A 13,337-nucleotide genomic window follows, 5' to 3' on the forward strand; every position below is an offset into this window, starting at 1 on the left:
CAGAAAGGAATGGAGGAATTAACACCTTTCTGGTTCTTAGATACTACCATCAGTCTATAATGCTATACCCATGAAATTTTTTGTCAAGAATTAAGAGAATGTAAAAACCACATTAAATTAAAATTAACAGTTTGATTATTGGCAGATCTGCATTTAAAGAAAAGGTTTTACCTTTTTTTTTTGTACTCATTGGGAAGAACGATCAAAGGTGCAAGATAAATAAATAAATAAAGGATTAAATCAGTAGGTAAATTTAATGGAAACTAGCATGAAATTTTGAATTGATTTTCTACATTAAACAATGGGGGCACTTACACAGCTGGCAGAGTTTCTTATTACATATTGCCTCCCGTGAATAAGGAAAAGACAAACAGTTCAGGGAAATAATGGACAAGATAACTTAATAACCATGTTGTATTAGGGAATCTAAATGGATTATGAACATAAAAAGATGCCTAGTAGTAAGAATTAAAATTGTATTAAAACCATAATAACATACCATAAACTACTACCCATAAGAATAGCTAAAATTACAATGGCTTTGAAGTTGCATTTCAAAGCATTAGTAAAGACACAAGACAACAGCAGTTCTGTGTCTAGGGGAAAGGTAGACGTTAGAACCATCTGGAACAATTGAAAGCTGTGCTTCAGAGAGATAACTAAGTCTTATTACCTTGGAATTGTCCTGCTGCATACTGAGATACATGTGCAAGCCTTTCTACAACACCAGTTTCTTTTTGAAATAGCTAAAATATGATGATAATTGACGCCAGCATTAGAAGTATTAAAGAAATTGAGGTATATTCTTAGAATGGAATATTAAAGCATAGTGCAGTGAAAAAAACTGTGACCACATCCAAGGGCATGATCTTAAAACGTCATCTAGAAGAGTGTAAGTTTGTACTCTACTTATGTTCTTAAAAGGTTTTAAAACAGTAAAAACTAAGTTACTCTAAATAAACATGTAATTAGTGTGTCTTAGGGTTTCTATTGCCGTGAAAAAGACCCCATGAGGCCGGGCGGTGGTGGCGCACGCCTTTAATCCCAGCACTCGGGAGGCAGAGGCAGGCGGATCTCTGTGAGTTCGAGGCCAGCCTGGTCTACAAGAGCTAGTTCCAGGACAGGCTCTAAAAAAAAGCTACAGAGAAACCCTGTCTCGAAAAACCAAAAAAAAAAAAAAAAAAAAAAAAAAAAAAAAAAAGAAAAAGACCCCATGACCACGGCAATTCTTATAAAGGAAAACATTCTATCTCAGAGGTTTGGTCCATTATCTTCATGGTGGGACACCGGGGCATGCAAGCAGACATGGTACTGGAGAAGGAGTTGAGAGTTCTACATATTGCAGCAGGCAACGGGAAGTGAGCTGAGACATTGAGTGCGTCTTGAGAATATATGAGACCTCAAAGTCCACCCCACAGTGGTGCATTTCCTCCACCAAGGTCACACCTACTTCAGCAAAGTCACGCCTCTAACAGTGCCACTCCCTATGAGTTCATGGGGGGGTCAATTACGTTCACACTACTACATAGGGCAATCAAGTAGTATAAAATACATTGTTAAAATTATACAGAATCACCTCTAGGCTATAAAGATGGGGCTGCAGTTGGAGGTGTGTATTAGTCAGGGTTCTCTATAGTAACAGAAGGTATGGAATATATATATATATATACATATATATACATATATATGTATGTATGTATATATGTGGAATTTATTGGAATGACTTCCAGGCTACAGTAAACTAATCCAATGTTAGATACTTGTGAATGGGGAAGTCCAAGAATCTATTAGTTGCTCGGTTCCATGAGGCTGGGTGTCTATTGCTGGTCTTCTGTCTGTGCTGGAATCCCATAGAAGCAGGCTCCAACGCCAGTGAAGGCGTGGATGTGCTGGCAAGACAGGGGCAGGCAGGGGAAGAACGAACACCCCCATTCCTTCTTCCATTGTCCTTATATAGGTGTCCAGCAGAAGGTGTGACTTTTTTTCAAAAGTAGTGTAATCAAATGGGAGGATCCCTGGGCTGCCTCATAGGAAATCATAATTTTTAAAAGCTGAAAAAGCTGTAAACCAGGTTTACAGTTTTTGGAAATATGGAATTATGAGAAAACCATGATGTTTTAAACCATCAAAACTTGCATCCTAATTCTTATATTCTTGGGTGATAAAAAGAAAATGCCATTTCTGAAAATGTGCTTGCTGTAACAAGTGTGTTTTTCTTTTATGTTTTCTTTTATTTTTTTATTCTGATAAGCAAGTCTTGGTAGAGTTGCAATATGCCCAGTGTAAAATCTTAGTGTGTCATGGATCAGAACTGTGTTCACTGTGTGGAGGAGGTGGGCTTGACAACGCAATAGGATTCCAGCAAAAACTTCCTTTTTTCTCCAGCTTCATAGAGCCCTGCCGATTCTGGAGTATTCCCATTGCCATCCAGCAGAGGGCAGCAGGAGACCATAAATGAAAACATCCATGGCTTGTCCGCTTTGCTGAGCCCAATAGCTGTCATTCCTCCTTTGCCCAAATCCTAACATCTAGCCCTTCCAAAACTGAGGATCAGGGCTAGCCCACTTACTCGTTCACTAATTAATACTCAGAAGCGGCAGGCAGTACAACAAAGAACAAGATAATCGTCAAACACCGTTGTAGCCAATGGTGCTGGCCCCATTCACTATTTCAGGAGACTGACAGTTAACTGCCCAGAACAATGTTGCACTGAAAGCAACATTCCTTCATTCTGATGCATTTGGTTTTTCTTTTTAATTCTTTAAGTGACCATTTCTGTCCTCCTGGGCTCTTCTAGGCACTGGACTGTACTTAGTGGTGGACTGGTTAGTTTTCAAGCATCCTGAGGTTGAATATGTGAGCCTGACAAGTTGTTTGGCTTCTGGAAATCTTCCCTTCCTTCTCTCCAATAATGTGCTGCATCTGGGCCTGATTGTGTGCCCACCCTCAATTCATAGAAGTCCCAATCCCCCGCATCTAACGGTGCCGTTTTAAGAAGGTGATTAAGTTAAAATGCCACCTGTAGTGTGAATTCTTAATCCAAATGGTCTGGTGTCCTTGCAAAAGGAAATTAGTCACAGCAGAGACCACAAGGGTGTGCTGAAGTGAAAAGTACCCGCTACTCCTGGTCTTGTGATGCCCAGACCAATGAAAAAATAAAGGCCTTTTTTCTAAATCCCAAACTTTTAACCTTTTTGGAACTTCAGAGTATTTCTTGTGTAGTTTTTGCTCATGTTACTTGCCATACAAGTAACCAGAGAGAGAGAAAAAAATGATGATTTTTGTATCAAGTATCTATTTTTGTACAAATTCTTCAAGATCTTTGTGGATAAAACAACAAGAAGTAATTGCTGTGTGCATTCTTTGGGTTGCTCTCTGAGCTACAGAGGAAGATTCCACAACTCCTTATCTTTCATTACACTAAAGCCAGTGTAGAGAATATTTCCAAGTTGGGATAGACCCCGGCCCCTTTAAACCACATTAGCTATGATTGAAGTTGCCCTCTAGGAACATTTAAAAAAAAAGCAAACAAACAAATTTATACTCTTTCACAACTTGGAAGCTTCTCTGGGTAGGGTCTTGTCCTTTGCACCCCTTCCATCTATTCCAGCACAGATCTGGCCTCTCCTAAGTGGCACTAATCTCCTGAACAATTATAGGCTCTCTCCCAATGCAAGCCTTCATACTAACATTAAGCTTGTTGGTGTCCTTTTTCTCCCCAAGCTGTACATTTTGTGTTTCTTTCACTCCTCTTGGCCTTTTTCATTGTAAACCTGCTTAGTGGTTACTACTACTAACCACGTGACAGAGTCATTATTAGGCTGTCTTAAAGTCTCCTCTGCCAAAGGAAAAAAGATCCATGACTTTAAAATATAGCCTCAGGAAACTTCTTAGGATGTGGTTAGAAAACAACCACATTCTTTGCCAAAATATCACACAAATGGTCTCTAGCCCAGATGCTAAGAGCTGAGCCTCCATAGTATGCGTAGCTCTCCATACTACTGTCTTACAAACTCACACTACAGACATTCAATTGGGGCGGCTCGCTCACACTTCAGAATTTCAGGCCATCATCATCACGGCGAGACATGGTGGCCCCCACAGTGACACACTTCCCCTAACAAGAAAGCCATGCTTCCTAATAGTGCCACTCCTTATAGGCTTATGGGACCCAGTTAGATTCTACCATTCCCTGGCCCCATAAGCTTGTAAAAATATCATAATGCAAAATGCATTTAGTTTGACTTCAAAAGTCCCCATAGTCTAGCGCAGTCTCAACAACATTTGAAAGTCTAAAGTTCAAAGTCTCTTCTTAGATTCATGTAATCATTCAACTATAACCTCCTGTAAAATTAAAATAAAAAAGCAGATCACACACTTCCAACATATAACGGCACAAGATACATATTACCATTGCACAAGATACATATTACCATTGCACAAGATACATATTACCATTCCAAAACATAGGGAAGGGAGCATACTGGGGAAATACTGGACCAAAGCAAGACTGAAAACCAAACCAGCTGGGCAAATCCAAAATCTGCATCTGCATATCAGATGTCAAAACACTCTTCAGAACTCCAACTTCTTTCAGCATTGTTGACTGCAACATACTCCTTTCTCCTGGGCTCATCCCACTCCCTGCTATTGGCTCTTCTCGGCAGGTATCCCATGGCATCACCATCTTGGGGTCTCCAAGGCAACCCAGAATTCACCTTCACAACTACACAACATGGTCTCTCCAGGTCTCCATTGAGGGACACCCCTGACACATGCGTGACCTCAGCAGCTTTCCTTAGTCTCAGAGACAAATTCCCTAGCCCCTTTCTTGTATCCTTAATTCTAAAGCCAGAACCACACGGCCGAAGCTGCCAAGTTCTGCTGCTTGCTTGACTGGAACACGGCTCCCTTGTTTAATTACATCTTCCACTTTCTGTTTTTGACAGCTTCCTTCACTGTCTAAGCTTGGCTGTCCTGAAACTGGATCTGTAGACCAGGCTGGCCTCAAACTCAGAGATCCACCAACCAACCTCTGCCTTCCCAGTGCTGGCATTAAAGGTGTGCACCACCACACCTGGCCCTAAGCTTTCCTTTAATTCCTTTTCACAAGTGGGAAACTTAGCTGGGTGGGAACTTGCCCTGAGGTTACCACTTCTTTACTCCATTTCTTAGTCTGTTTATCTCCTTGAATACAGGACTCAGTTCCGTTTCACTTCCCAGTGTCCCAGTTCTCTTCAAATTTTACACTTTGTGTTTTTCCTTACTCTGCTTGCTCCGTTTCATTTTAAATCTCCATTAGAGTTAATACTAACAACAACATGACAGAACCTATACCAGGCTGTTTTGAGATTTCCTCCGCAAACATAGTCTAAAACTCTTCACTTTAGCCTCAGGCAGACTCTTCGGACAAGGGCAAAAGACAGCCACTCTCTTCACTAAAATATTACAAGAACGATTTCCAGGCAACATATTAAAATTCTCTGAAACCTCTTGAGCCACTTCCCGACGTTTCAAATCATTATCAGCGCCGTTGTCCAACAGATCCCTACTAGTACACCCCATTCAGCACTGCTTAAAGCATGTTCCACTTTCCTAACCCAAAGTACCAAAGTCCATTTTATGCCAAACAAAAGCATGGTCAGGCCTGTCACAGCAATGCCCCAAGCCTTGGTACCAATTTCTTAGTTTGGGTTTGTATTGCTGTGAAGAGACACCAAGTCCATGGGAACTCTTATTTAAACAAACAAACAAACAAAAAAACATTCACGCGCTGGAGGGATTGCTCAGTGGTTATGAGCACTGTCTGTTCTTCCAGAGGTCCTGAGTTCTATTCCCACATGGTGGCTCACAACCATCCGTAATGAGATCTGGCGCCCTCTTCTGGCCTGCAGGCACACATGCAGGCAAAACTCTGAATATATAATAAATAAATACATATTTTTAAAAAAACAAAACATTGGGGTGCTCACTTACAGTTCAGAGGTCCAGTCCATTATCACCATGGTGGGGAGCGGGCAGACATGGTGCTGGAGCGGAGAGTGGTTGCTGTGGGAGCACATTCTGCTCCTTCAGCCAATAGCCTTTAAAGATACCAGCCCACTGGGCCGTGGTCTCTTCTACTTTAAAAAGCAGCGGGAACTGTGCACTCTCTCTCTTGCTTCTGGCTCCCATTCCGGCTGCTAGACTCTCTGTTTCCTGTTTGCAAGAGAGGACTGTTGTTTGGGACGGTGATCTGTAAGTTTTTCCCCTCAAATAAATAAATAACCTTTTTTATTATCCATAATTCTTAACTGGTGTGGGATTGTTTTGTGGCTCCAAGTGGTACAGCTTGCAGGCAATGAGAAGTCAACCGACACTCTTGAGCAGAGCTGAAAGCCCATCCCCAGGATGACATACTTCAACAGGACCGTACCTCCTAATAGTGCGCCCCCTTAGGGGGCCCATTTTCTTTCATTCTCTTTGTTCTGTTGCTACAAAGTTCATGAAAATTGCTACCTCACTGTTACATGGTATTTGGAGAGATCCAAATCTATGTTCCTGGGCTGCAGTCTCTTAAATTTAGCTTCTACTTGTTTGTCCTAACAGTTGTGCTTGTCTACCACAAAATCGGTTCCATGAGTATCCAGTGAAGACACTCCCATTCCTCAGTTGATTCTAAACAGAGTTCATATGCTATGCAAATCCAGTCATTTTGCACCTTTAAACTACTGATCCACACGGAGCATAGTGATGTACACTTGTGACCCCAGCATTTGGGAAATTGAGACAGGATTGCTATGAATTGACAGCTGAGGGTACATAATTCAAAGCCAGCCAGAGATACAAAGCCAAACTGTGTCTCAAAAACAGAAAAACGAAAGGGCTTGGGACAGACATGGTGGCATAATGAGAATGCCTCTAATCCCAGCACTTGGGAGGCAGAGGCAGAGGGAGGCAGATGTTTGCTGGTCTGCACAGTGAGGCCAGAAGAGAACATCAGACCACCAGAAGCCAGAGTTACAGCAGGCTGTAGGCTGCCATGTGCTTGCTGGGGACCATGCTCAGAGCCATCTCTCCAGTCATATAAAATACATCTTTAGAAAATTAATATTAGGGGGCCAGGCTTGGTGGTGCACATCTTAAATCCCAGAACTAGGGACACAGAGGCAGCTTGCTCTCCATAAGTTCAAGGCCAGCCTGGTCTACATAATGAGTTCCAGGATAGGCAGAGCTACATATTGAGACCCTGTCTCAAAAAAAAACTAATAATAATGACAGAGAATGGAGAGATTGGGATAGCTTGGAGGTAGGGTGTTTGCTTGGCTTGCTCAAGGACGTGTTAAATCTTCAGCACCAGAAAAGAGACGTTCATAAAACTATCAGATTTCCAGGAATTAAAAGTGCTACCTATGCTCAGCATGGCAGTAAGTCAGAAATAAGCAGATCCACAAGAGATACTTGAATAGCATATCTTTAATACTGTCTTCAAAGGTCTGCTCGTCAACTACAGTGTGCTCTGAAATATAAAATATGGTTCTCCTAAACCTAAATAATTCTTCTGTATTTGTCTACTTAGAACATATTTTCATTTCAAATGTACGTAAGCTTTCTCACAGAGGCAGAACACAATCCACAGTGTGAACAGAAACTGCAATAGTTAATTCTCAACACTTGAGGTCATAAACACAGCACGTTACTGTTGAACATAAGCCACTTGAAGTAAATTAGATATAATTTCTCATTTAAGGGAAAAATCACTTTTATGCAATGTCTTGACCAAAATCAAACAGTTAAGGGGAAAATTATCATATTCTGATACAAACCAAACTCCACTAAAATGTTAGAGGTTTGAATGCAGATGAACTACAGTCGTAGACCTAAAATGCCTTTAGCTAGGGGATAATGAGAACCTATCAGGAACCAGGTCCCGAGTTTATGGTTTGCAAGTGTGCAGACACGCCACAGTACACACGTGGAGGTCTGAAGACAACGTGTGGAGCTTAGTGTTCTCCTTCCACCTTTACATGGACCCCAGGGGTCACACTTGGGCTGCCGGGTGGCCAGGCTTGCATGACAAGCACCTTCACCCAGGGGCCACGTAGCCGGCCCAAGTCTCCCTTGCTGGTGACAATGCCTCGCGCTGAGGCCCTCACTCCCCAAGATACACTTCCAATTTTATAAAGCCATGGAAGAAAAGGATCCACTTTTAAAAAAATCTACTTTATGAAGTTATTGATTAAATATGGAATGACTTTTCTCGTCTGAAGACAGCAAAATACTGTTTTCCTCAAATGTTGACTTGACAGTTTATTTTGACAAGTGATTGAGAAAAATAAATGAAACCCTGACTATAAATACAAATGTGTATGTACATCTCTATATTCTGAGAGGCTGTCCTATGATCTCTTACGCTTCTGATTTAAATTAGAATAAGTTCTCTCAATAAAGGACATTAATTTTAACTTTTAAACTTAAATCATCTTCACCGCACCATTATCCTCTCTACTTTTCATTTGTACATTATTTCTATAAATACTCAAATGAAAAACAATCCACCATCTTGAAACCAATATACAACATTATATTGGTGGTCTAAGAATTTTTTTAAATATTTTGTTAAAATGTAAAAACTCTGAAATTACAAACAAAAAATTTACAATTTTACAGTATATAACTAATTTATTTTAAAAAAATATTCTGATTTTTTTAAACAAGTAATCAAGTGCTATTTTTTCAAATGAACTCCTGTAAGTAGGCTAAAGGGAGCACGTGGTCTTGTCCCACTAACACATCTCATTTTCTCACGCTGGTACTTCAACAATTTCAAAGTAGTCGTGTGGGAGAATCACGTAGCCCCTTTCTGACGCGTCGTCTTTCTCTCTCTGGAAGTGCACGACTTCCTTTAGCTTTTCCAGCTGTCGCTCCTGCCTGCGGCACCGCTGCTGAGCAGTCTTGAGTTTCTTCCTGAGCTTTTCAACCTGCTGCTCCAGCTGCTGAATCCTCTTCCTCTGGTGCATCGTATCCTCCACGGTGTAGTTGTGGTCACAGAAAACCGAGAGATTATCGGGGGTCTGGAGAGGAGGCATTAGCAGCCCAATAGCAGCATCGACCTGGGATGCGGGGGGTGAAGGAGGAGAGGGAAGCTGTTCTTGGGGGTCCAGATCTTCCTTCTAGAACAGCAATACACAAGCAGATGTGAGTTTAGTTACTAAACAATGGCCTCAAACTATCTGCAGAGTTTTAGCATTAGATTTTGTCACTCCATGGTACAGAAAAATTCCAAAATGAGAAAACGGATTATGTTGGAGGTGGTTTTCACTGTACTGGCATGGATTTCAGGGTGCCAGGGCCTCAAGGCAAAGCTTTTTACCACTAAAACTATGTCTTGCAGGCTAAAAGTTTCTTTTTTCTTTTTTTTTTCTTTTTTTTTTTTTGTTTTTTTTTTTGGTTTTTCGAGACAGGGTTTCTCTGCAGCTTTTTTAGAGCCTGTCCTGGAACTAGCTCTTGTAGACCAGGCTGGCCTCGAATTCAGAGATCCGCCTGCCTCTGTCTCCCGAGTGCTGGGATTAAAGGCGTACGTCACCACCGCCCAGCTAAAAGTTTCAACATTAGGCTTTGGCTTGTTTGGGAATTTTTAGAACAGGGTCTTGCTGTGTAGCCTAGGCTGCCTCACACTTGAGCTCCTACAGCCTTGGCCACCCAAGCTCCAGGATAACAGTAATGTGTAACCCTACCTGGCACCAATTTGGGGTGGGTTTTGTTTGTTTTGAGGCTTCCTTACTGTATAATCCAGGCTGGCCTAGAACTTACTAAATTTATACCAAGCTAGCTCCAAACTTGTGGCAATTATCTTGGTTTGTTCTCCCTGATGATCAGATTGCCGGTGTGTGCCACCACGGGGCATTTTCAGTGCTCATTCAACTTCTCTGTTTGAAGTTAAAGTGGGATTTGTCAAACAGACGAAGTGATTTAGTTAGATATCGGCAAATACTAAATACCTAAAACGGGAGAAAAATAATTTGAAAAGAAAATGTCATCAATAATGAAAAACGAAACTTAAAAACATGTAAATAAAGACACAGAACTATTTTTAATTTACAAAACTTGACTGAGTTCTTCAGTGTGCAATATTTAACACATAAAATTCTATGTTTTTAAAATGTGTATTATTATTACATGTGGGTTTTTTTCCTTTAAAAAGATTTATTTTTAATCACATGTATATGTGTGAATGTATGTGTGTGCCATTGAATCCCCTGGAGCTGGAGTTCTAAGAATTGTGAGCCACCTGATGTGGATGCTGGGACTTGAACTCAGGTCCTCTGGAGGGTAACTCTTAGCCACTGAGCCCCAACAGTGGTTGCCGTCCAATGATGGGTTTCAGATACGCTTGTTTTCTTAACACTTCCCTGATTTCTACAAAATTTTTTACCATGAACACATCAGCGTCATAAACTTTATAGTGTACAGCCCCAAACCAGTGCTTCTAGGATTTGGAAGGCAGAGGTAGGAAGACGGGGAGTTCCAACTCAGCCTCAGCTACACAAAGCTCAAAGCCAGCCTGGGCTATTTAAGCGCCTGCCTCCCACAACGGATGTGAGGGGAGGAGAACAGAGAGGAGGAAAGAAAACGAAAGGATCCCACGTTGAAAGCCTGGTTACCTTGTCATGTGGCTCAACACAGAGGAATATCGTGGGGACAGCATTCTCCTTCAGCAGCTTGTTGTTGCACTCTCTCTTGAAGCAGTCCGGGGTGAAGTGCTCCGAACAGATACTGCTGTACTTCGTGGGCTTGAAGTTCTTCCTTCTGACCGCTGCCTCCCACTGTTTGCAGAGACTCGGCCGGGTCAGCGGGAACCTGAGAAGACACAATGGGCAGTGCTGGCTTTAATAAACGGAATCGTCCCACTCTCCTGCTCCTCTCCTGCTGTGACGGCACCTGGGAGGATCTGACTGAAGCCTGCTCCAGTTACTTAGCTCGCTGATTAGGGCTGACCTTTTCACAAAGAGACACCAGCAGGCCAAGCAAACAGCCAGTGTGCTATCCAGCTGCACAAGTCCGTGTTCCGAGACAGATTTCTAGCTCTTCCCGAATCACCCCCAAAATATTAATGACTGAATCCTGACTGTCTGAATTACAGGCAAACGAGTAAGAAATAAAGCAAACATTTTATCACTTAACTCGGCCTAGGTAATGGGGACCCTTTATGTTTACTGTCACGTCAAAGGACTTGGTGGTGTGCTGAGGAAAAAGATGAAGAATGTTTCAATTTATGTCTTGTGATTACTCCGCCACACAGCTAAGCCAGACCCTGATTACACTTTTTTTCATGAAGACCTAAGCAAGGTGTCCACAAGCTAGAAAGGAGCACAAAGCCGTGGGGCCTTCTTAGAAATCTTAGTCTCTCGTCTCCCAGCCAGGAGCACAAATTCTCCCAAGGCTGTCGAGACCTTTGCCACTGATAATTTAGATAATGGGTAAGAGGCGTGTTGACCCTTCTTTTGTTTTAATTTTCAACATCCAGCCACTGAAATGATATTTTTGATGTGTCTCATATCTTTAACTGTTCTCCGTATCTTAAGAGTTCCCCCAGCCATCCTAACAGAATCACAGGGAAGGGAGGTGACAAGCTGAATGCCTATTCCTGTCACCATTTCTTGATCTAGTCCTATAGTTTGAAGATGTGTGAAATTTCAGAAATTCCAGTCAACCAAGAAGCAGTATTAGGAAATATTCTATCCTCTTCTCAGAGAGAAAACATTAGCACACGAATCTCACTTTCTACTAAATATTTTTTTTGCTAAACACAAACAGTAGCCACCTCGCCAAAAAAAAAAAAAAAACCTGAAAGAAATTTTGAAATTTGCTTCTGTAATTGTTTTGCTATAGATAACTTGTATAATTCACCAGTGAATCTGATCTCTTAGCTACCATCTGCACACAGTCAGGAATTCTTTCAGAAACCTAATGTAAAACATAAAATAATGAATTTGACTGCTTAAAAACATCACATTTTGTGGGCCATTACCAGTGTTAATAATTGCCGTTAGTAACGTTAATTCTCCATCTTTCTTCTACTTTCAAAGAAGTATTTTCACCCCAGGATTCTTGGTTGTGGTACCTACCACATGAGCCAGCCCTGGCAGCGGTGGGAAAGGCTGGCATTAGCTCCTTCACTGCGGCAGCTGAATCAAGTGTGCTACCGTCCTCATTATCATCACCGTGTGTTGAAAGACTGGGGTTCATCTTGGCAATACCAAGAGCTTCCTCTAAAACCCAGAGACCTAGTAGGGTTGTTTCTTTGAAACCGGGTCTAAAAGTCCACCCTGACGTCAACACTTTACTGTCGAGGTTCCCTGCCACCAACAGCAGCGAGGTCGGAACCCCGCCTTCCTCTTTATCCACAGGGATCAAGCGCATCCCTATGGACCATTTCCCTGGCGCGGCTGGTGACGAAATCGAGACGGCTGCGAGAGACCTCTAGGCGTCGCTCGCGTGCCGGGAAGCCTCCGCGGCAGAGAAGTCGCGCCCGGAGCCTCAGCCCAGCCGAGCCCAAGGCGGCGACGCGCGCCGGGGAGCGCGCAGCCATGGGTCCCCGCCCCCGCCGACCGGCCTGCCGGCCGGGGGCCCCGCCTTCTGCAGGTCTCGCGCGGACACGCGCCGAGCTCCGCCTCCGCCCGGCCGCGCGCCCCTCGCCCCGGCCGCCCCAGCACGCCAGTTACCTACTTGTGGAAGGAGACGGGCTTGTCCTTATCGTAGCGGTTCTTGCAGCCGTAGGCGGAACAGGACTGCACCATCCTTCCGGGCCTCCACACTGCCCTTCTGCCCGGGAGGCAGGTGAAGGCGGCTCTCGGTGTCGCCGCGCTCGGCTTTGACACGCTCGCTGCTCTCGGTGGCTTTGGTCAGCGGTTATAGCGACGATCGCCTCACTGAGGGGCGGGGGAGGGGGTGACTACTCTGGCCGTTGTGTTGTTTGCTTTAGCAGAAAGACCACAGCTCTCGCCCGTCTCCCATCTTCAAGATGGCGGAGGCAGCTTCAACCTCACCTCTCGCGAGGAGTTCGCTCGTTGTCTCTGATTAGCCGAAGGTAACGTTCCCAGGGAAGCCGACCATTGGCTGAGGCCAGGCGAGGCTCTGGGGCGTGGTCACAAATGCGGAAGTGGGTGGGCCTGCTGCGCTCTGGCCGGAAGAAAGGGTGTTTGGGAGCCGCGCTGAAAAAGCTGGTGGTGTAGTGGTCTGTTTGTTTGGTTTGTTCGTCTTTTTCTGCTGTAGCCTGGTAAAGAACGGCAGATTGGGTCCGGAAGCCTAAAGGAAACGTGGGAAAGCGCTAGTTCCTGGTAACACGTATTTTTTTT

The 13,337-nt window shown here is 43.4% G+C and overlaps 1 protein-coding gene across 2 annotated transcripts; it reads right to left on the bottom strand.

Annotated features, from left to right (window-relative positions):
* Positions 1–7,437: 7,437 nt before the first annotated feature.
* Thap1 (THAP domain containing 1) lies at positions 7,438–13,036 on the bottom strand. Of its 2 annotated transcripts, none has more exons than XM_038326614.1 (3): positions 12,709–13,036; positions 10,644–10,839; positions 7,438–9,152 (listed from the first exon to the last, which is right to left on the bottom strand). In XM_038326614.1, exons 1-3 carry the CDS (start codon positions 12,777–12,779, stop codon positions 8,784–8,786), a joined length of 636 nt encoding a protein of 211 aa, XP_038182542.1. In that variant the 5' UTR covers positions 12,780–13,036; the 3' UTR covers positions 7,438–8,783. The 2 variants fall into 2 exon arrangements, with proteins under 2 accessions (XP_038182542.1, XP_038182543.1); XM_038326615.1 differs by lacking the exon at positions 12,709–13,036 and adding an exon at positions 12,108–12,314.
* Positions 13,037–13,337: the final 301 nt, after the last annotated feature.

The sequence above is a fragment of the Arvicola amphibius genome, chromosome 4 (genome assembly GCF_903992535.2).
Source record: "Arvicola amphibius chromosome 4, mArvAmp1.2, whole genome shotgun sequence".
NCBI lineage: Eukaryota > Metazoa > Chordata > Mammalia > Rodentia > Cricetidae > Arvicola > Arvicola amphibius.

Coding starts and splice junctions, on each gene's coding strand:
- Thap1 (XM_038326614.1), bottom strand. CDS start 12,779: ATGGTGCAGTCCTGTTCCGCCTACGGCTGCAAGAACCGCTACGATAAG. Junction 10,840..12,708: donor AAGCCCGTCTCCTTCCACAA/GTAGGTAACTGG, acceptor GTGTCTTCTCAG/GTTCCCGCTGACCCGGCCGA. Junction 9,153..10,643: donor GTGTTGAGCCACATGACAAG/GTAACCAGGCTT, acceptor TTGCTGTTCTAG/AAGGAAGATCTGGACCCCCA.